Raw genomic sequence first — 23,171 nt, forward strand, 5'->3', positions numbered from 1 at the left:
TTTTGGGTGAACTATCCCTTTAACGTTCATACTAAACATGACTTGGTTTCCTGACCCAGTCCCTTACTTGGTTTAAATTTAAACTATTTGCCAACTTGAGATGAGACACTCTCCTCAGTGTAAATGTCCTGCGTTTTCTTCTTTAAGGATCAAAGTTTGTGGCCTTTTGCTCTGTCCAGTTGCATACCTGAACTGACGTTGAAATAATAAAGCAGGTCCTCCTTTGATCTGATGTTCCACCCAGAGGCTTCTCCCTCCGAGCAGACAATACTCTAATTCATTACTGGACCTGCCTCTTCAAAGCTCAGCCACTCTGCAGCGGGAAACTCTAAACTTAGGCCTCAGACAGGCTCTTTTTTAAACACCCACTCACCCCCCTGGGCACTGAGGTGGCGGCTGGATGAGTCCACATAAGTCACGGTGGCCCGCACACATCCCCTCCTTAGCCCTGCAGCACCACACCTATCCCCCTCGGGTGACAGGTGGATTATTGGGCATCGGTATTCCTGCACTCTCCTGCCCAGTTATAAACAGTTCATTTACCCATGGGAACGTGTCAGCTAAGGCCTGGAGAAATGGTCTTGGGCAATATTCAATCAATTTGTCACCTTCAATTGATTTGTTTTTCTATGAGATGTTAACGAGACTGATAGATTTTAAAAAATAGCTTTGCGATAACCTAACATATAAAAAAAAATCAAAGTGAACCCATTGCATCCCTAAGCATCGTTTGGCGTTTTAATCACATGTTTTCAAAGCATTACTCCCCACTTGGATGTATTTGTTGTTGCTGTGTAATCCCTTGTTATGACCTCAAATGGGCTGAATGGCTGGTTGGGTTCTCTGAGGACCATTGAGCCACTTGAGTAAACTAGAAAGCGTTTGTCTTGTTCAGGAAAGGGGATCCATCCATAAAGTGCTGATCCATCACAACATGATTTCTGTTTTTAGTTGCAGTCAGCGCAACCGGGATAAATCTCCAGTGACACCAAAGACTCACCGAAAGCTCGACACAGCATTTTTTAAGTCACCGCATAAATTGAGATATGCTCTTACATAACTTGATATGCCGAGGAGGAGCTCACCCCTTGGGTGGCAAGAAGTTGAATATGTCAGGGGGAAAAAAAGCATCGGTACATCTCAGCATCTCATTTTTCACCCTCCCTCTCTCTGTCTCTTTCTCTCTGACCCTGTTTACCCACTACTTGCCAAGTCTGATGTCAGCCCACTGCACACAGGGTCCCCGAGCGAGTGTACAGTTTCTGTTTTGACACCCGTTCCTAATTACACATGTAAATGATTGATCACCTGGACTTGGCAGGGGAGAGCAGAGATGGAAGTCCCTGTTACATGATGGCAGCGTCCAAGTTCAGGACAGTTTCTGCTGCCGGGTATGAGGGAAACAGATACCTGCGATGGCCCGAAAGTTGGGAGATTAAGTTCTGAGCACCCGCTATTTGGACCAAAGACTCTCCCTATTAGCGGTCCTTGAGGAGCAAGTCGCACAGGTGTGGCTAGATATCTATGGCTCTTTGTTTGGTCTAATCCCACACAATTTAAACCAAGGCTCACTGCCCGCACCTTTAATCTGACACTGAGACACCTGAGGGGCCAGACCGCTGAAAGCAGAACTCCAGCTACTTTTGTGAAATGTGATTTGGCTAATTGATTTTGGAGTGGCCAGTCTTGAGTGCCTGGAGGGGGTGGGTAAAAAAAAAAAAAAACACACACACACAGGAATGGACTGTGATGGAAGTCGAGGCTGCTTCCTTTATGCATAGCATTAATGAACCTGCTGCTCTCTCCTTTCAGGTGCAAAATGATGCTAAATACAAAACAAAGACGTCTTAGCTCGGAGCCGTTCAAAAAATAAACAGTGAACCAGAGCCAGAAACCATACACTGCTTATACAGACCGGGGCGAGAGAGGCTGTGTTTGTCTGCTCTGTCCGGCAACAGCTGTTGGTTCGCTTGTGCTTTAACTCAGGTATGGAGCCAATCTGAAGGCCAGGAGGGTTTTAACCCCAATCTTCTCCTCTCTCTCGTCTCACAGCCTGGCACACATGGGCTGTGCAGCTGCATTTCCCATTGATCTACTGGGCTGCCTGGATGGCTGGCTGGAGGGAGATAGATTGGAGGGGAAATGGTTTAATTGTCCTCACTCTCACTGCTGGAATGCAAATAGCCCTCCACCGCTGGCCTCCACCAGGAGGAGAGCCCCACTTTGAGAAACCAAAAAAAAAAAAATATTAAAGCACATGGACTCACCTCTATGTTTGGTTATTTGACAAAAATATATCAGTCCATTTTGATTAAAGACACACTTTCACGAAAAATTCATATTTTCCTAGTCTTGTTTTGATCCAATTAAGGGGGGAAATAATTCAGTATCGCATCATAAAGTGCCAATACCATCTATCAGTCACAGGTCAAACTGATAGACAGGTGAGGGGTCGTGACTCACGTAGAAGAGACGGGAGATGAAAGAGTTAAATGCTGAGGCGTATGTATTCTGTCTGACTTTGATCTCTGCCTCAGGTAGCTCTTTCATAGCCATCAATCTTGGCGTGGAGCTGTTGGGAGGCTGCTCCCTCTCAGAGCGGGCCTGCTCAGACTAAGACTGTCTCCTCCTCGCCTTGACAGAGCGCCGGCGTGACATGCCAGACAACCACACAACAACTCTACAGCTCCACAACAACAACAAAAAAAATCCTCAGAGGTGTTTCTCTCTTTTAATTTTCCAATGCGGTTTGATTTTACTCTCTCCTGTATCATTTCTGTTTTACTGTGTGTGTTTTTTTTTTAATTAAGAAAAAAAAAAAGGCAACGTAGGGTATAGGAATGCAAGCAGGGAGGGAGCGGAGGAGAGGGAATGTTTTTGGTGAGGTTCAAAGATGAAATGAGCAAGTCTCCGAGGCTTTGATGTTTCTTGGCAGCCTTCAGACAGTCACTGACAATCTGATGATCTGGGAGCACAAGGCTTTTTAAATCCCCGGCCCATCCTGGCCCCAGTCGTCTAGCCCTCCAGTGACAAACGCTTTAATATGACAAGGTTAAACACCTGAAGCACTGCAGCAAAATGGTCATGACGAAGCCGGGGTCAGGGGTGCAGCTTTAAATGCCGAACAGCTTATGACTCTTCACTTATTCATGGTTGTTTTACACAGCGGGTCTCCCTCTACGTTCGTAAATCGATTCTTGTCAAAGAGAAGGGAGATTTTGTTTAAAAAAAACCCAAAGCTGCCAGATCAATATTTCTACATCAGCAATGGATCACGTGACCATGCGTATGAACTGCTTGTTGTAACATGAGCTCTACATTCTCTTTTAATTCATAACTCCTTGGTTCAATCATGTTCTCACATTATTGCCTCCCCTTTTTCTTTTTTCTTTTTTCTTTGGATTTTGTTCAATGTTTTCTCACATTTGATATTACTTGGCACCGTCAGTTGTCTAGAGGAGATCACTGAGGTAATACTGTATGTGGTTAATTGGAGGTGTTTGTTTATTATAGAATAAACTGGAGCACTCTGATTATTCCCAGTTCACAATAATTAATTAACTATCAATCCCTGCTCCTGGTTTAAATCTAGGGATCCTCACATGCTCTCATGCTGCATGGTGTAAAAAAAAAACTACAACAACAAATGATACATACAATAGACACATATCTTAATATCAGTTTGCCAAGTTCTTCTTTGAGAGACGCCGTCATTTGATAGGCAGTGTGGTACAGGCCGGGTGCTGCAGGGCCATTGTGTCCTATTGTAGGTCACAATGGAACTTAACACTTGACAGAGCCAGGGCTTGTTGGCAGGAGCTGAACTTGATCCTGTCAAGTTGTTCCCACTGAAGAGCTCTAAAGAAAGGGCTTTGACCTCACGGCTGTGCGAGCTCAGTATCAGGCCAAATATTAATTCACCATTCAAAGGATATGCAGGAGAGCTGCTGTACTTTATGGGAAACCTGTTATGACACGTATGGGCGCATGTTTCTTTTTTTTTTTTTTTTTTGAGAATTCTCACAAGATCTAGTTTTGATGTGAGATCATAGTTGGGAGAATGTGCATGAGTTGTCACCTGCACTGATGACCCCCTCCCGCCTCCCGCCCGGGCCACCGGTACTTATCATCCCCATCACCTCTGGCATTTCAAACCGACGCTCGCCTCGCACACTGTTGCCCTGCAGACCACAAAAGGGGGTTCACGTTACCCAGAGGGGCAGGTAACTTCAGATGGATAATCCTCGGACCTGGTAAACCTGTCTTTAATAGAACCTACTGTCTAAACCTGGCAACCCCGAGCCTTGTGTCATTGTGTGTTGATTGGGTGTGCATGTGTGACTCCCCCCTGGGCAAATCATTGTCCGGCATGTTCAGTATTTCCACCTCCATCTGTCAGCTCATCTGCTCACAAGAGAGAGAGAGAGAAAGAGGAGGGAAAAACAAAAAATTACTAAAGTCCTGCACGTCTCGTATTATTTTCTTGTCTAACCATCTGCAGCTTGTTAAACCTGTAGGCCATTCTAGTGAGTTTATGGGAACTATGAATCTTTTTATTGTTTCTTGAGGAGATTTATGGCCCGAACACATTGTCTCTACAGTCTTCAGACTTTATTTTCTTCACAAAAAGGTCCCAGTAGATATTCTTTGAAAGAACTGCTGAAATGTAACGTCAGATGCCTCCTCAGATATCTCCTCACACGCTTGTAAACAGACAGTTAACTGACCCGGGAGCCTCGGCAGCCACTCCCCATCCCGGCTGTTTTTGACCTCAGCCGAACTCGTGTGCCATCTCAGCCACCAGGCCTGGCACCGCTCTCCCACAGACACAGACCTCGCTCTCGCTCTCGCTCTCTCTCAGCCACTCCTCAGAGCCGCTGCCACCCTCTTGTCGCCCCACTGATCCATGCCAGCTTCCAGCTTTTGTTTTTCTACCCACTTCTCCCCTCGGTACTGGGGGCAAAGATTTACAGTGGAAAAATATAGTATATTCTTTCCCCCCATGTTGAGCTGGTGAGTCTGGAATGTGTGTTTGGGCAAGATTTTGCAAGGAGTGTGAAAAAACAACAGAGCTGTAAACACCAAGGGTAGACCCAGACTGGCTTCTTTGTTCCAGATGTGGAGCAGGCACACACTATTAGTGCAGCTCCAGCCAAGTGCGGGGCTGTAACCCAATACACTGCCACTACTGTCCCACTGCGTGTCCATCAGCTGGGCCCAGGCTGCATTCATATAGACAGGTTACTGCGTGATTCCACACTATTTTGAATGAGTAAACCCTGTGTGTGTGTGTGTGTGTGTTAGTGTGTGTGTGAGTGTGTGTGTGTGTGTGCCAGAGCCCGCAGTCAGAATTGGTACCAAATGCGCATTTGAGCCGCAACCAGATGACTGAAGGAAGGTTAGAAAAAATTAACAACGTATAATTTAGACATTTGAGCGCCGTTCTCTACAAATGAAGCCATTTAAATCAGATGCCCCGCGTGACACCGGGCTCAGGTTGCAGCGGAGCGGCTTACAGGCCCGTGCGTATTACGGTTAACGGATACCAGACTTTTTTTTTTTTTTTTCATTTCATTTTTACTTTACTCATTTTTTTCTCCCGATTTGCCAAGGCCTCTATATTCAACCAATCAATTAAAAGTTTAAGTCTAACCGTCAGCGGCAGTGGGCGATGCTGCTGTCACCCGCTGTCTGGCAACAATTATGCCAATGATGAATTCAAAGCTCGAAGCAGAGGAGCAGACACAGTCCGGCAGTTCCCACGCAAGTCTCTTCACTTTCAGTCACTTTGGTCTGAGAAGCTAATTGCTAGCGTGGCTTAGCCTATATTATTTCATTTTATATGATTTCATTAATGGATTTGATTGTTATTCTATCGATGTGGCCCACATATTTAGGCTGTGTTTTCTAGTTTAATTCTGCTAAATGGTGACATAAAGCTAATTCACTGCATGACGCAATTCAGAGTTGATTTTATTAGTATATATAAAACAGTTGGACTCGGTGATGAGAAGGTCTTCAGAGGAAATACCCAAACTGTTCAGGTGAACATGTTGGGACATGAGCGGTCCTGACGAGGTCATTTTAACGCCCAAATAAGGTCAGATAGAATTAAAATAAATCAGATAAAATTAAATTGATATATCAATAGCAAATAAAACTAAAATAAATATTATAAAATATATATGAACAAAAAACTAAATTAAAAGTTGTAGTATTATGGTGTGGGATGGTGGAAAAGGTTTTGCTTTACCTTGATATTCATAGGCACCAAATTCTAGATATCAGTTAAAAATCTGCTTCCATAATTAAATTAACTGTGTAGAATTGATTTAATGAAATAGGTCATCTATCTTGCATTTGGCATATTATAATTATTATTGTTGTTGTTACTATAATTATTACTATTATTATTATTATTTACTATTATTGTTGTTGTTTTACATTTAATGAATTATTGACATTTAGAGTCTTTTGTTTTTAGTTGTGATGTATAAAAGAAACTATTACAACAAACCAGGCTCAATGCAAAGTAAACAGCAGCTGCAACATGAACATTTGAAGTTAAGTTTAATATTTACAGACAAAAATTGCAACTGGAAACAGTCAAAACAAAATACAAAGAGTATTAATAATACAATTACAATACAAAATAGTAATAATACATTAATTAATCCTAATTGGAATTTATATTATTTTTAACTAGGAAAAAAATACATTCTCACATAAATACTGTAAATATATTCCCATTATATATTGCCTTTGAAATAGAAATTTGACAAGGTCAAACCACAAATAGATGTAAATCATTCTCACCTTTTAAGCTGTAAATCCTTATCAGTTGTAGGCCAGTGTGATTATGGTTAGAAAGCATTTTATAGAACAACCTTTGAACCATACAAATCCATAAATCAGTCAATCAAGTCTATTGTAAAAATGATTACCTTTAATGACATAAGTATAGACCTAAATTACATGACCAGACACAATTCAGCCAACAGTGTTTCTGTTTAAAGCAGCTGAGCCGGTGCGTAAACATCAGATGTGTTGGTTCCTAAGGCTTCACACTTGACTGATGCTGATCATGTAACACCAGTGAACTCTCTGGGCCCTCAGAGGCTGCCAGTCCAGGCACAACACACACACACACACATCACCGGCAACATGGCTGCACTTGAGGAATGAGACGCCGGCCGTGGAGATATTAGTGTTCCTGTGTGATGGCGCCTGGAGGAGAGATTAGGCCGTTCATCCTCTGCTCTGCTCCAGCTCCTCCTCTGCCCCCTTCTCTTTCCTGAGGCACAAAACAGCCATAGAAAAACATCAGGCCCGTTGTTTGCGTTTTGTGGATGCAAGAAAATTGGAAAACAGCTGCTATGTACAGTGGAGGGTGTTCCACTGACAGACACCTGGTTAGCGTGGGCATAAAAGCATACACAATAAATCCATATAACTACGACGTGAATATCTGATATAGTCCGAAAAAACAAAAACTGTTTTTTTATTTTATTTTGGAGTTATTTCCATGTTTCCCACAGCTTTTCCTCGCTTTGGTTGTGTGCTGCTTTTCTTGTGAGATAATTGTGTCAAAACCACACTTCAGCTTCACACCCATCATCGTGCGCTACAGAAATGGGACATGTGGGTCTTTATTTGTGTCTATTATGTGGTGAGCTGAGCCTATGATAATAAATCCTGGCATCCTGTCGGAGTCGTGGACTGTCAGTCTGAGTCTGGGCCTCAGCTCGGCCACAGCAACACAGGGTTACTTGTAAAACATGACGTGCCAATGGGGAAGATCACAGCCGAGGCAGTTGCCTGAGAATGTGCTCTGGGTTTGTACACAAAGAATGCTGTCACTCTGCATCGGTGCTGCGTGATGGACAAACCTGACTTATGTGTGTATGTGTGTGAGAGAGGAAGAGAGAGAGAAAACACACCTATGTCAAACACACCTTTGCAGGTCCTTGCCCATGCACACTGTGCAGCAGAGAGACGCCAGTAAGTCTGGGCGGCATTCAGGAGTGTGACTGTTTTTGACATCATCCTCTTGCGCATATTAAAAGAGCCACGGCAAAAGGTCCCATCCCTCCCCTATGACTGCAGGGCTCGCCTTTGTTCTTCACCCGTAATACAGACATAATTACAAGCCTTAAAGAGCCTCCTCACCTTGCTTTCTCTCCCTCTCCCTGTGGCTCCTATGCTCCTCTCGTGCCCACACCTTATCTCTAGACAGATACTTCACGTCCAGGTCTAAGTCCTGTGCATTCAGCTGCTAAAGTGCCTGTTGACATTATGCCCATAGGCCCCCTTCGTCTTCAAAGTCTTTGCATTTCGTGTTTATCTCCATTCGGTCCCACTGATCTCATTCATCCTGCTAAAGAGTGCGACAGCTATGGCGAGAACGGTTGTTTTTCCTGCTGATAACGTGGTCACTGAATGCAACACCTGCTCCTGCAGCAACAGAAATCTCTCAGCCACTCACTTGTTGCCAAATGCAAATATTGCCTGCACAATCCCACTACCATAATGCTGCAGTAAATTCCTAATAGCCATAGCCACAGCATTGCATTCTGCAGTGATATAATTTCCCAGTTAGGATTTACAGCCAGAGGCCCTAAGGCAGAAACTTGTTAGCCACAATATGAAACTGGTCTCTCAGCAGCCTGCCTTTTTTTTTTTTTTTTGGTTTTGTTTTATTTTTATTTAATTTTTTTTATTGTGACTGAAATTTTACTATGATAATAATTTGTGGCTTTGTTCTGGCTGGCTGCTCGGCTGAGGCGGCCTGTGTGAGGATTTGGGAACCGGTCCAGCCCCCAGCAGTCCTGTAGCACTGCTGGATTCCCAGTAGTCGCAGGCAGGGTAGGACATGACCAAAATGACGGGGTTGGACAGCAGCTTAGCACCACGCTCAAACCCACCAAACACTCTGCTTACAATTTCACTTGCAGCTTCCCATGTGAGTCAGCGGAGATGGAAGGTGAAGTCTGTATCAAACCGTGCTACAAACTCAGCAGCAGGATGTGCACGTTTCCTCCACCACCACCCCCCACCCACCTGTGGATGGACTCTCTGCTTGAGGGCGAGTCAATATGGAGACAGGGTTGCTCTTTGAGCCTGTGACCACACTCCTCTTCCCCCACTCCCACACTATATCCACATGCACCTTGTGAGTTTCGCTGAGTCCGCAGTCTGCACCACAATCCCACCCTCCTTTTTGGCGGGTTAGTGTTTCCCTTATTTCATAAACTCTTATTTACTCAGAAATAATATGTGTGTGTGACGTGTGGGCAGAGTATTTTTGTTTCATATAAAACTGAAATCAAACTGTGAGTTATTCTTTTGTCTCCATCCAGTCACCAGATCATGAAAATATTTATTTAGGAGTAATTACACAAATGACATAAACACACTGTGCTTGTATTAAAGCGTTTATCCAAATGCTATTTTTAAAAATTGTGTTATTGTATATCTGCATGTGCCTAATTTTTTAATCATGGTTACTGTGCATCAGTTACCTCCTAATTTGGATAATTTATAGGAATGAGTGTTGACAGAGGAGGAACATGTGTAGTCATCCTTGATATCAACAAGCCTGAGTCACCATGGTTGCTGCAGGGTTGGGTGGACACACTGTACACACCAAACCTCCTGTCTGTACAGAATCAATCTTTTGTTTTCTACTTTCTGTTTGATCATTTTATTTTATTTGCTGTTAAAATTATGTCAAGTGATAATAAAAAAAAAAGTCTGAATGCTTTGCAAAATGGGATTATGTACAGAATTTTAAAATATCTTTCTACTGATCACAAGGATTTTTTGTGTTAGTGTGATCTCACAAACTTTACAGTGCATTAAAATCTCATTAACGCCACTATGGGAAAAAAAACAAAAAGAAAAAATAAAGTTTTAGCAGCCTACACAGTTGATACACTGAAAGTAAGAAATTAGCCTTTAGGCTAAATCCAAACAGGATTTCTTGGCGAATTATTACATTATTAACAGTAGGCTATTATTAAAAAACAACAAAATACAACAGACATTTAAATTATTTTGGAGGGAATTAAACACATGAAACGAAATTGACACATTTTAATACTAGATCAATTAAAGCTGATATGTCACTAGATCAATTAAAGCTGATATGTCTATCTTGTATTTAGACTGTAAATGCAGCCATCAGACTTGTCATTTCCGTCCATATCAAATCCGTAAAATACAATTATGCAGATTTTTGTCTGGTCTCATAATCGCACCTTCCTTCTTCTAACGCTAAAATAATAATAACAATGATAGACTTTTATTTTTAAAATCATAACTTTTATACTTATTTGATAAAGTCCTATGATATTTGCTAAATCGGGTCAGCTGCCTTTGACGCCTTGTTATTTTGATGGTATAAATGGCGTCATAGAATTATGAAGCGGACCTGAATAAAAAAAATCTCCACCTAGGAGTGAATGATATTTATTTCAATATGTATGGAAGGAGGTCCCTCCTGGCTGCACGGCCGCATCCTGTATCATATGTTAATGAAGTTAATGGTGGAGCTCCAGTGACAGCCGGCTGCTGAAGACCAATCAGAGAGCTCGCAGATGGAAGTCAGTGTGTTTGAGGCTCTGCAGGCAGGAGGTGTTTGAAGAACCATGTCAGCTCCTCCAGTGATGTAAAGAAGGATCCCATTCGCTTTTTTATTCGATTTCCACCTCCTATACAGCCGCGAATATGCACACTGTAAGCTGTCACTGCGGAGAACGCTTTTTCTACAACAATGCATTGGACTTAAGTGTGGATTTGTTCCAAGTTTTCCTCGCTGTCCGACACAACTCATGAAACCCTCTTCAGAGCGACGGGTTTATGGACTCGCGTATTAGCTAATGATGTCTATGGGTTTCATGCCTGACAGTCTGAATGCCTCAGATCCCTCCAAATCGGCCTTTCTAGAGTTTGGCCACGGACACCCGGCGCACCAGCAGCACTCCCCCGGACTTTCTCACATTTACCCCGTCCATGGCTTGCACGCTGCTGGGCATTCCCAGCACGAAAGTCCTTTTCCTGGCAGCGCGTCCTATGGCCGCTCTTTGGGCTACGCCTACCCCGGCGCGGTGAACACTCATCCCCCGTCTGCTTACATGCCCTACCCGCACAGCAATCACTGCAGCAACAGCAGCAGTCTGGCTCAGAGCAGATTAGAGCAGACAGGTATGTGAGCAAGTCAAACCGAGTCGGACTAAATTGTTGTGTTATTAATGGCTATAAAATTCTGATTTACCATCATGCATGAGCGCAATTACGCACAGGACGCGCGCAATTTCCCTGATATTTTCCTGCTGATAAAAACGGTTCACTTGTGGGTTTACTAAGTACGCAAACATAAGTCCTTTTTTTGTCATATACTGTTTTATATTAAAAGTTTAATAAAGTTGTGAACATCAGCATGTAGATTCTCACTCAATCACTAATGTCCAAACAGGGCCCGTTCAAAATACTGCTCCCTCTTTAGCACTCATGTTATAAAATGAAGACAGACGGTGCCATTACTTTTATTGACCATAATTTTCTGTGGGTTAGTGCAATTATAGTCCATGTAGTCGGAGCCTACCTCAGGAACTCTTTTCTAGCCTCATTGTTAGTGCACATTAAGAAAACGGTTCCTGAAACAGGACTCCTTTCATCTGTGTGCTCAGCCCTGATTTCCCTCTTTTTTCTTTTTGCATTGTGTCTCTGCAGTGTGAAGGTATCACCACGAACCAACCTGCACTTGCTGTCAATAATAGAATAAAAGATAAATAAGATATATACGTAATTAAATAAATCTACATACAGGGGTCTGGTGACACTTTACTGTCACAGTCTGTCAAAAAAATCAGAGATGAATTTACAGTTTTAGGGTTTTTAGGCCCAGAAACTTGAGTTGTTGCAGCATGCAGTGCAGGGCCTGTGAGTGAAAGTGTCCAGGCACTAGGGTGTAAAATCCAACCATTCATCAGTGCTCCCGTTGTGTTTGAAATGGTGGGTTTTGTTTGTTTAAAACGCCCCGGCAGTGTGTTTTAACTGTCACATCTCCGACTTCTGCTGTTTGTCTTGAACCTGACGATGAAAAACACTGGACTCTTCTTTATTTGATCTCTCTTTTTTTTGTTTTCTCTTCAAACAACAAAGATCGCGAGAAGTCCACTGTGATTGAGAACAGAGATATTCGTCTAAATGGCAAAGGGAAGAAAATCCGGAAGCCTCGGACCATCTACTCCAGCCTGCAGCTGCAGGCCCTGCACCAGCGCTTCCAGCAGACCCAGTACCTGGCCTTACCGGAGCGCGCAGACCTGGCGGCAAAACTGGGGCTGACCCAGACTCAGGTGGGCCTTCACCTCAGCCTGCAGCCCTGAACGATACAGACAATGTGGCGGATGTAGAATTGAGAACAGACATTATATTATTAGCCTGCAATTAATAATACAAATATAGTTAATATGAAAATGACTCAAGGACGTTTCAGGCTAAAAATTAAAAATTGGGGGGGAAAAACAGGCCGGTAACATTTAACTGTTACTGAATTATTATACAGCACCGAGGGCTCGTTAGCTTAGCAAATATTTTATATTCAAACCTCCTCATTGATCTTATTTGCAGTAGCCTGGAGCTAAGTCTCACACAGTGTTAGAGGATGGTGCTGAAGAGGAACCCTCTCATTTGCTGTATTATAACGGATCACAGCGCGTCTGCAGATCAAATGAAAAACCAAATAGTTGTGATTTGTAACTCAATCCTTTAATGCGTGCCTTATTTACTGTACTTAATTTCGGGGGCCATATTTCTTTTGTCAGGCCTGGTCCTTGAAGTGATCCCTGTGAGTGAGGCATCATGGCTCCACTTACATGTTTTCAAAGTCATTGTGCTGCGAAAATGAAGGGTTGTCTGATTAATCATATAGGTGAAATAAAGATCTTTAGATCAGACTTCATTGATATTATTATTATTATTATTATTATTATTATTATTATTATTATTAATCCAATTATCTCTTGCATTGTCCTTTCTTTTTTTATTCGATAGATTTTATATTTTAGTGTTTTGGCTCAGCTTATTAACGCAGACCGTCTAATGTAGGTTAATAATTCTCATAATTTGCCTTGACACACATACATCTACACAGAAACACGTGGGGCTCTACACGTGCATTTTTGACCCAAATATTTTAAATGCTGACATATCAAAATTAGGACAAATAATAATTGCAATAATTTCACGTGGAGCCATTAACAGGTGCACGTGCCCTTCCCAAATGGGACAAAATGAGGTCTCCCTCTCTCCCTTTCCCCCCAGCTCTGTCTCTCTCTCTGTCGTCAGTGAAATGACTGACTTGTCTGGCTTCAGTTTACAGTTGCAAAATAAGAGATAAACAAAGGAATCCACTCTGTCATCTGAGCCGCCTCCTGCACATTTTCTTTAATCCCTCCAGTTACCTCGACTATTATCTCCCGCTTCTATGCAGCCTTTCGTGTTGCTGTTGCTCAGATGTTTATGGAGTGATTCATCTGGCTCGTTTGATGCCCTTTTTATGAATATTCACACCATTGTTCTCGTGTAAAAATAGACATTTTTACTTTGAATCAGCAGAAAACGCAGTGGCCCACCGCCGCGCTCTGAGGGCTGTTTTTATTTCACAATACTCTTAAGTCTCGGCTTGTTGCTGTCACACTCATGCATCACTGGACTCATAAAACAACAATAATAAGAGAGCTGAGTTTTAATGGATTGCACCGCTCAGCCATAAGGCTGCATGCATAACAATGCGCCAAAAACAGGCCTGAGATCTGCAAAAAAAAATAACACGGAAAAGATGAGAGCAATGTGGAGTTTTCTTTTTTTATTCTTCGCTATATTCACATCAGGCCAATTTTGCAAAGAGTGCTGAGTTTAACTGGGGGAAATATGCTCATAAAAGGGCCTTCACAGTATTATTTCCTTTATATTACTCCTGATTGTTAACCGCAGTGACAATTATGTGCATTTTCTCCCTTTTTTAGGTGAAAATATGGTTTCAGAATAAGCGCTCCAAGTATAAAAAGATCATGAAGCATGGCAGCGGATCAGAGGGAGAACATCTCCACAGCACCAGCTCCATCTCCCCATGCTCGCCCGGGTTGCCCCAGCTTTGGGAGGTTTCCATGGCGAACAAAGGAGCCTCAATGCACCCAAACAATTACATGAACAGTTTTGGTCACTGGTATCCAAACCACCACCCTCACCAGGACGCGATGCCCAGGCCTCAGATGATGTGAGTGGACTGTGTGTGTTTTTTTTAGGCCAGCTGCTCGGCCTGTGAGACGCGCACTACACTGAACCCGCTGGTCTCTCTCCCCCAAGGCCTCTTCTCAGAACTCAACTGCCTTTAAACGTGTGTCCCATATTCACTGTATTTCGTGTGCGTGTTTGGAATTATAATTTCACTGCAAAACTCTTCCAGGCATTAAATGCTTTTATTTCTTTATTATTTTTCTTTTAGATTTATTCTTAAGTCGTTGCAACTTCTATTGCTCGACCTCATCTCACTGACATGTGGATTTAGTGTGTGCAGTTTACTAAGAGAATCTGGATAAAGGAACTTTTCAAAAATATTTTGTGTGCACGGGTCTGATTTATAAGTGCTGGAGTTTTCAATTAAATGAACCAACAAATGCCACGGGCGTCACACACATACACACATAGTTAATGACTTATGTGTCGTGTGTCACGCCTCACGTTTTCATTTACACCTATTTTGAAAGATGAGAGATGATTAACCCTAACCCAATTGCGAGATACAGGTTTTTAAATGCATAAACTGCAGCAGCCTATAGCTGGTTCAGTGTAATGAGAATATTAACAACAGCTAATTTGTCAATTACCTCAGCTCAGATTTAGTCCAAACACCTCGGGGCTGAAAAAAATAGGTCGCCAACCAATTATTTGCTATTAATTGGAGTCATACCTCATAAAAACGTGCCATCATAATGACACCTACCTGAAAAGGCCAACGTAATGGATTCTGGCACCTTTACGCACAGCTTTTACGCACTGCAAGCGAGCTATTTGGTTCACATTGACTCTTTTAATTTGAAGGTCACAATGACAAAAATATACATATACTAGGGGGAAAAGAAAGAAAAAACTTTTCTCATATTGGCTGCATTTTCTGCTCCATCTGAAACAAAATAAAACTATTCTCGTGTGTTTTGAAAGCAGAACGAGGGGACATCTGAGGCAACATCCCTATTTTTTCCCCTCCTCATGCCGTGAGGAGAGGAGAGGAGAGGAGGGGAGAGGGTGAGGGACGTGCACGCCAACATTTCAACGATATTTTCCCTCTCTTTAAGTGAGCTCACTCAACTCGCCGTTGTCATGATAAAATGACAAATGGCTGCCCTATCCCTCCAATAAACGGCGCCTGATTTATAGTCGTTTGCACTGATTTGCACATTCTGGCGCTAACACTGTCTAAACACAGAAAATGTGTTATTTATATCTTTGCAAACACTTCGCCGCGGTCTGGCCTGATGCTCTTGATTTAAATGAGGGGCTAAGCTCTGATTAATGAAACTGAATGGTGCGTAAAAGAATCACCCAATGACTTCTTTTTATCTTTTTCATTCATCACCCTGCTGTCTTTACTGTCTGGCAAACATTAGGTGTACTCTGCCTGATGTCATACCCAAGGATTAAAAAAAAAAAAAAAAAAAAACCATGCAGTTTAAGAGGAGATATTCTCTCCTTGTATCTCTGAAAATCACATCTAGTAAGAATACACTGCAGGATATTTCTATTATAGGTGCAAATCTATGTGTGTGATGTCATCTTAAAGGGTCATGACGTCCAGGTTTTCATTCCTCTGCAGGAAAATAAATATCAGCAAATTCAATTAACTTCAATGTTGCCCTCACTGGTACAGCTGTTATCTTAAACATATGCATACTCTGACACTAATGCATTTAAATATACAGCACGCCATACCTATTATTAATTACATTCAAACAGCAATCTGCACTACACCACTGGTACATTAGGCTACGCTCAGTCATGCGGGCTACATTCAGTCCCGTCTTACCTCAGTCAGAGAAGTGCAGCTTTGTCCTGGAGGTGTTGAGCCTGCAGAGGTGTTTCTCTGAAGAACAAAGACGCACCAGAGCCCTGCGTGCTCTCTCCTCCAAGCCGATTTTCTCACACAACGACAGGCATTGTGTAACATTAACATCTCCTTCTTTATATATACATACACACGCACATGCACACACACACACACACACACACACACACACACACACACCCTCGTGCCCTCATCCCTCTCTCCTGATGATTATGCGCCTGGTTAAACATGCAGGCCCAAGGAAGAAGAGGCAAGCATTTCTGAACCAAGTGGCGGGGCATCAGGGAAAATTATAGGCAATTTCACATCTCCAGATTAGAATAATGGCCCGTGGAGTTGGACAGACAAGAGTGGGACCTTTCAAAACGGGGGCCAATTATCATGTGAGAAGATTGAAGGGAAAGTGAAAAGGGCTCCTCGTGTAAAAGACAAGCGAAGAGGAGGGGACGGAAGGCTGGGAGATGGGTTGAAGGGGAATGATAAAGGCCAAGTCTGACTGTATCGATGTGTGGATGCTGTGGTTATCAGATACGATGTGTCTGATGGGTTTTAATTGTAGGATAGCGACAATGGAGAAAATGACTTGTTATTAAATCCCAGTCGCTTTCGAACGGGCCGACGGCAAAGCAGGTCTCTGGGGTGATTATTGTTATTAACTTGAGTGATCCGACATCTCGGGTAATTGTGAGCAACATCCCTGTTACAGAGAGGGAGCGCATGATTTGGTTTCATCTGAGGGAAAGGCTTGACTTATAGTTTGGGACATCATCCACACACACACACACACACTGGATGGATTAAAAGATGGAATATATTTTGGCAGGCAGGAGGACATGCACACATTACACACACTGAGCTTAGATTCAAAACACCGGGTTTAGGCAGGACAGACACACCCAAAACAGAGCCAAGGTGGGGGGGGGGGATCAGGAATTACAACTCAATTTCATTTCTTTTCTAGTCCTTTACAGCATTTTCTACTTTTCGAGCCTGTCTCTGTGCTGAAATCCATTTCCAGAGGCCAATTCTTTCTCCTTCTAGGTCAAGGTGAGCTCATGGCACAGCAGCAGCAGCAGCAGCACCGGGCCCTCACTATTGAAAAGGCTTTATCATGATGTGATGACTGGCTGTGAAGCATCATCAGCACACAGCCCAGCCCAGCCCAGCCCAGCCCGGGCCTGAGGTCAGCCAGGGTTCATGGGTCCACAGCTGTCAAGGATGCCTTTCCCCCTTCATTTCATCCCAGTTTACTGCAAAATGGACACAGTGAGTGATCTTAATGCAGCCGAGGACTCGGCCCGGGCCCGGGCTAAGTGTCGGACAGCTGCTGAAGTCTTTCCATGGATGCATTTCAGTTCCCGACCTCCATCTCAACCCCCATCGCTGCACCCCAGAGACAAGTGCTGACACCACACTGTTGACTGTTGCGAGGGCTGGTAGGGGGAGGTAGAGGGGCTTACAGGGGCCCTGGCACCACCGGCTCTATTTAGGGTGCTGTGTGTGATGCTGTGCCATGCAGAGATCACATTCAAGTTCAGCAGTTCGCCTTCCGCCCCACCGTGGCTACTTACACTTGTTAATGTTTAAGAGATGACATATATGGACATGTCTGACGGCCCACACACACAAGCGCAGCCTGTAGCGAACACACGTTTGTCTTCGGCACAAATGTTTCCCCTGACAGCCACGGCCGAGGGGCCACACACGCTGAGGGAGCCACCGAGGGGAGGTCACATGTACTCTTGATGAGATTTCATTGATATTAAAATGCAATAGTAATCATGCTGCTTTTGTCAAATCAGCACAGTGCACTGACACGATGAGTGATGCTATAGACAACTGGGGTTGAGTTCAGGGAAATAAACCAGAGGAAAGACATTAGGGAAATAGAATCAGGGGCCGTGACACTGTATGTGCGTGTGTGTGTGTGTGTGTGTGCATGGCAGAACGATGAGAGAATGTGTGTGAAGTTTGGTGGAAGTCTGTAAACTGCCTTCTAGAATAAACTGAATGTCACAGGTGTCAAGGAAACCAAACAGCGCACTAAGGCTTTATGGGAAATTTATAAAAGTGAATAAAGTGAAACAATTGACTTCAGTCCAAAATCCTTTGGAGTGAATTTCAAATGACTGAAAAAAATCATAATCCAGTAATTTATTAAATTATGTCCTGACTGCATGGCACACTTTATAGGATTGAAATAAACAGAAAATAAAATAATAATTTGGAAATTTTAGCAATATGAACTACATGTCAACAAATACTATTCTTATTGGTTTCTATTACATGCCTTAACATCCCTAAAATGTTAAGTTAACATGTAGAGTAGGCTATGCTGCATTTGGATGGGACTGTGTGCTCATGAAGCAACAGAGAAAAATCAGATTAAGTCTTATTCTGGCCAGGTCAAAGATATTTGTCCCAAAAATGATTTAACTATATACCATATTTTTCCATTATGATGTACCTATTATATAATTTATTATTTCATTTCATTTTGGGGCAGGTTAATATGAAAATAGCTGATTGATTCTGTATCCAGAATTGTGCTGAATGAAGTTAGATCATCTGATCATTAGTAGAGATAATAAACTTCTTTCTAACATGTTTTCATTGGCGTGAAAGTTTAAAGGTTAAAATGTCATTTTAGGGCGCAATGTGACCTTTATTCATACACCCACCTAAAGCTGTAACGTTTTGAAGTGACTCATATGACACAACGACGCAATAAAGTTTGATACTGTAACACCTCCGGTCCGGGCGCATGCCATTCCAGTTACTAAGAAAAGAAAAGGTTCTAAAGCCACTAATGCCGGGGTTCTCCCCGGGTGTAGCGGCGCCTTGGTGGTCCATGTGGACAGGATCGCCATCAGCAGTGTGTCCAAAATATTTTTTTACGCATCATATTTAATAATGAGTAAGCTGCGTGGTGTTATTGTCCGTTAGTCATCCCTCCAGAAGAAGCAGAGGGGGGAAGCTGTTGTTTTTTTTATTTCTGTCTAGTTGTCGCTGTCATAACAGTCATTATCCGAGTAGCTGTCATGTTTATGCAGCATCTCTCAGCTAATTGATCCCAGTGTATTCTCCAGGTTTCACGTGCGCCATGCACAGTCGCTCCCACGAGCATATTTAAGTAGGTTATCAAGGAAGAGCTTTTGCTTGAATAAAAAAAAGTGCTCAATTTGACCACAAACTAGAACTCCATTCTCAAACGTTGTGCGTCAATGAGTAAAAAAAAATGCTTATCATGAGTTTTTTTTCCTAGAGGAACGACTTTGCCAAACACAACAGATTCCAGCGTCTAAAGTGAAACGCTCCAGAAACACAAAGGAGTTGTGTTTTCTTATACCTTCAATATTTGGCAGAGTTTCTATCCATCCTGCTGCGCCTGTGCGTGTGTGTGTGTGTGTGTGTGCGCGCGCGCGTGAGATTCCCTTGGGCAACAGACTCGCTTTACCCCCGCACAGCCCCACCCACTCACCCACCCACACACACACATACACATAACTCTCTCTCTCCCTTTGTGCAACGTGCTGAATTCTCTCTTGTTATCTGGCAACAGAATAGTAATAAAACCAAGTGACTCCAACATGTCTGCGTGTACGTCGCCTCCTACTGCAGCGCTTTGCACGCAGCTCACAGCCCAAAGGAGGAGAGTCAGTTCGCTATACTGTCCCCATCACACAACTATAGGTTTAAGTTCACTGCTTTGATCAGAGGATGAGACTTTAAAAAAATATCTTGAAAATAGAAAACATTATAAATTATAGGAAACATTACCTAAACAGCGCTTGTGTAGCTTGTGGGCATGGATACTCCTTCTTTCTCACACACATTAGGCCTAATTGGCACAAGACGGTTAATATTCAGATGGTTGAGTAAATATCAAAGCCTGATTGGTGTATTAGAATAAATTATGAATAAGGATTGAAGTTGCTTCCAATGTAAGCAATCATTTGGATTCCAGATGAGAGAGAGAGACTGTTTTATGAAAATTATTCTCCTTAGGCATATTGATTTTTATTTCGAATGTTTGCTGCGGTGTTTAGACCTTGTGGATGTGATCTGCACGGTTTGTCGAATCCATCAGACTGTTTATAAAGGCGCTTCACACAGAACATGCAATTAACACCTTTATTCAATTGACAAGAAGAACAAGGGGACTAATTACATGGATATAAAAATGGTTTTTGGAAGCACCTCGGTGCAGCCACTCCGTTTCAAAACAAATATGATCATAGTGGTTCTGCATATAAACACATATTTACAGCCTTCGACGTATTGTACAAATCAATATAAATATGACCTGAGTTTTCTTTTCCGTTTTCTTTTTTTTACGCGCGCTCTACAAACCCGCATGCATGCACTTGAATGTAGCATGAATCAACTGCACAGTTTTGTCAAAATAATTCGGTTTGTGGTCAGGCTAAAAAAAACAAAAAAAAACAACTTTGCATATTCATTTACAAAAGAAGGTAAGGAAATACAACAGAAGCGATAAATAATTTAAAAACCACGCCAGATGTCCGTTAAATATGCTGCCACAAGTGACCAGAAATCCCTTATGTGCTTTGTGAATGGAAAACCCAGTTCTGAAACATTCTTGATGATCCAAAAAAAAAAAAAAAAAAAAAACCAAAGGCAATGTTTCACTTCAGGCCAGCTCCCGGTCCAGTCGACCTTTTGCTCTGTGCAGAGTCATTGTGGAGACACCTCGTTTTTTGGGGGTGGGGGGGATACGGAGATAAATCTGCTCTTGAGTCATTGTCAATAAACAGCGCCCACACTTTGCTGTGGGACTGGGTGGTGCACGGTGCCCGGGTGCTGTAGGTGTGATCCCTGCTGGTACCAGTGGTTGTTAAAATCCTCCATGTATGGCGGCGACGAGCTGTGCGTCGGCTGTGCGACCTGAGGTCTGCTGATCGGGGTGCTCTGCGGGGTGCTGTTGTCCCACACCGCGGGGGAAGGCGGGGAGTTGCAGGCCATGGAGTCGCTGGCGTTGGGACTGTGGTCCAGGGGAACCTCGCCGTTTTTGTACAGCTTCTTGAACTTGGATCTCCTGTTCTGGAACCAGATCTTGACCTGAGAGAGAGAGAAAAAATGTGTATATTAATTTCAATGCAATAGAAAATACAACATGTATAATTTTATATTGGATGTTTGCTTCTAACAAAAACACAGACTATTTTAAATGCTTTACTCCAGTGTAAATAAAGGAAATGAAACCGGGAGGCACATCTGTTGTGCGTAATTACGCATCGATGGGTAATTACAAAGAAACTCGCTGACTAAATTGGGGAGTCCTGACTCACGCGACATTAATAGCTTTGGTGAACTAGAAAATCCCAGGTGTTGCACCGGGTCAGGCAGCTTACCTGTGTCTGAGTGAGGCCGAGCTGAGCCGCCAGCTCCGCTCTCTCGGGCAGAGCGAGGTACTGCGCCTTCTGGAAGCGCCTCTGCAGAGCAGCGAGCTGGTAGCTGGAGTAGATCGTCCTCGGCTTGCGGATCTTTTTCGGTTTTCCATTCACCATGCGGACCTCGGGCTCTGGCTCTTCTTTCACTATAAATGACAACGAAAGTATAAATTAAACCGTCACTGGTGCTGCTTTGAGTTTCACTGCGAGTACAACAAATTCTGAGTATATAATTAATCAAAGGACAAAACATAATAAAATAAAATGCAGGTTAGACATTCAAATGTCTTAGAATATTGTATTACTTTAATGAGAATAATGTTTTTTTTTAAAGTTTAAACTAAAATGTGAGGACATTTAGAAGATAGAAACATTTCACAACAAATCAGCTAAAATAAATCTCCAAATTATTGTCTTCAATCTCAGCAATCTGGCAGCAGTGAGATGTTCAAATGGATGGAGTGTATATTATTAGCTTTAATCAAACCATTATTGTTTTATGACCAGCTGTTAATGGCTGGCCCATCCCAGAGTGGGTATTAAAACACGACATTAACACCAGGCGGTGAACTACCGCTGAACAAATGTCTAGTGCGTTTGGGTTTTTTGTATTTTTTGACCTGTAAATAGTCAAATATACTGGACAGTGAATAAAGCATTGGTTTTGTAAAGTCAAATCTTCAAAGACGGGGTCTGGGTTCAATCAGCACGTCGCGTGTTATTTAATTCCAAGAGAATTAAGGTAAACTCTAGATTAAATATAGAATAAAACTAAAACTAAACACCCTGACTGCTGTTTTCTTATGTATCCACGCGCAGATCTCAGCCCACACAAGTGACTCGGTCTAGATAACACGATGCACGCTGCAGATAAGGACGAGCAGCAGTAAAAATAAGAAATAAAATAACAGGAAATTTTCTCAATATTTACCTGAGCTCGGGGGCGAGGCCTGCAGGTGATCTCTGTTGTAATGTCCGTACTGTCTGTAGCCATTTGTGTAGGGGTATTCAGATTTGGTGGCGTACGCTCCAGCGGCTCCCATTCCGTTCAGATTAAACTGATGGTGGTAAGAGTTCATGGGCTGTCCGTACGCTTGACCCTGATAATATTCGTGATGGCCGTGGGACGTCTGTCCGCTGTAGTAGCCCATGTCCGTCACCGACGACTCGGGGAGAGTAGGGGAGTCCTTGGAGTTCGGGTGGCAGCTCATAGATCCTGGCAGATCGGTCAAAATACTCGCAATCTTCTTCTCGTACGTCTGTCCGGCGCTCATGGTGAAAGCAGCCTCTCCAGAGAAAACCAAGTCCACTGGTGACTTCCCTCAGCTGAGGAGCGCGCAAAAGCAAACTCGCGCCGAAGAACTGGAGTGTATGTGCGTAAGTGTGTGTGTGTGTGTGCGTGTGTGTGCGCCCTTTAAACGCACAGCTTAGGAGAGCCTATAGTCCACTGAAACTCTCCCAGCTGCAAGAAACTCGGTTGTGGCACAGCGCAGTCCCTGTGACACAGAGTTATAGAGAGCGGGGCTGGATGCTGCCTTCCCATTGGCTCCTCCGTTTCTCCCCCCTCCTCTTGCGCTCCAGGCGAAGTCGTGGTGAAACCCAGCCTTCAGCCAGTGCACGCATACCTCAGC

At 43.1% G+C, this 23,171-nt stretch overlaps 2 protein-coding genes across 2 annotated transcripts; one reads left to right on the forward strand and one right to left on the reverse strand.

Annotated features, from left to right (window-relative positions):
- Positions 1-10,880: 10,880 nt before the first annotated feature.
- Positions 10,881-14,285, forward strand: dlx4b (distal-less homeobox 4b; the record flags this gene model as incomplete). The annotated part of the gene is made up of 3 exons (XM_083994759.1): positions 10,881-11,205; positions 12,166-12,359; positions 14,031-14,285. The coding sequence occupies 3 exons, from the start codon at positions 10,881-10,883 to the stop codon at positions 14,283-14,285; spliced, it is 774 nt and encodes a 257-aa protein (XP_083850885.1).
- Positions 14,286-20,893: 6,608 nt separating this feature from the next.
- dlx3b (distal-less homeobox 3b) lies at positions 20,894-22,814 on the reverse strand (the record flags this gene model as incomplete). The annotated part of the gene is made up of 3 exons (XM_083994642.1): positions 20,894-21,208; positions 21,502-21,686; positions 22,472-22,814. The coding sequence occupies 3 exons, from the start codon at positions 22,812-22,814 to the stop codon at positions 20,894-20,896; spliced, it is 843 nt and encodes a 280-aa protein (XP_083850768.1).
- Between the last annotated feature and the right edge of the window lie 357 nt (positions 22,815-23,171).

Source organism: Trachurus trachurus (genome assembly GCF_905171665.1).
Source record: "Trachurus trachurus genome assembly, chromosome: 19".
Lineage (NCBI taxonomy): Eukaryota > Metazoa > Chordata > Actinopteri > Carangiformes > Carangidae > Trachurus > Trachurus trachurus.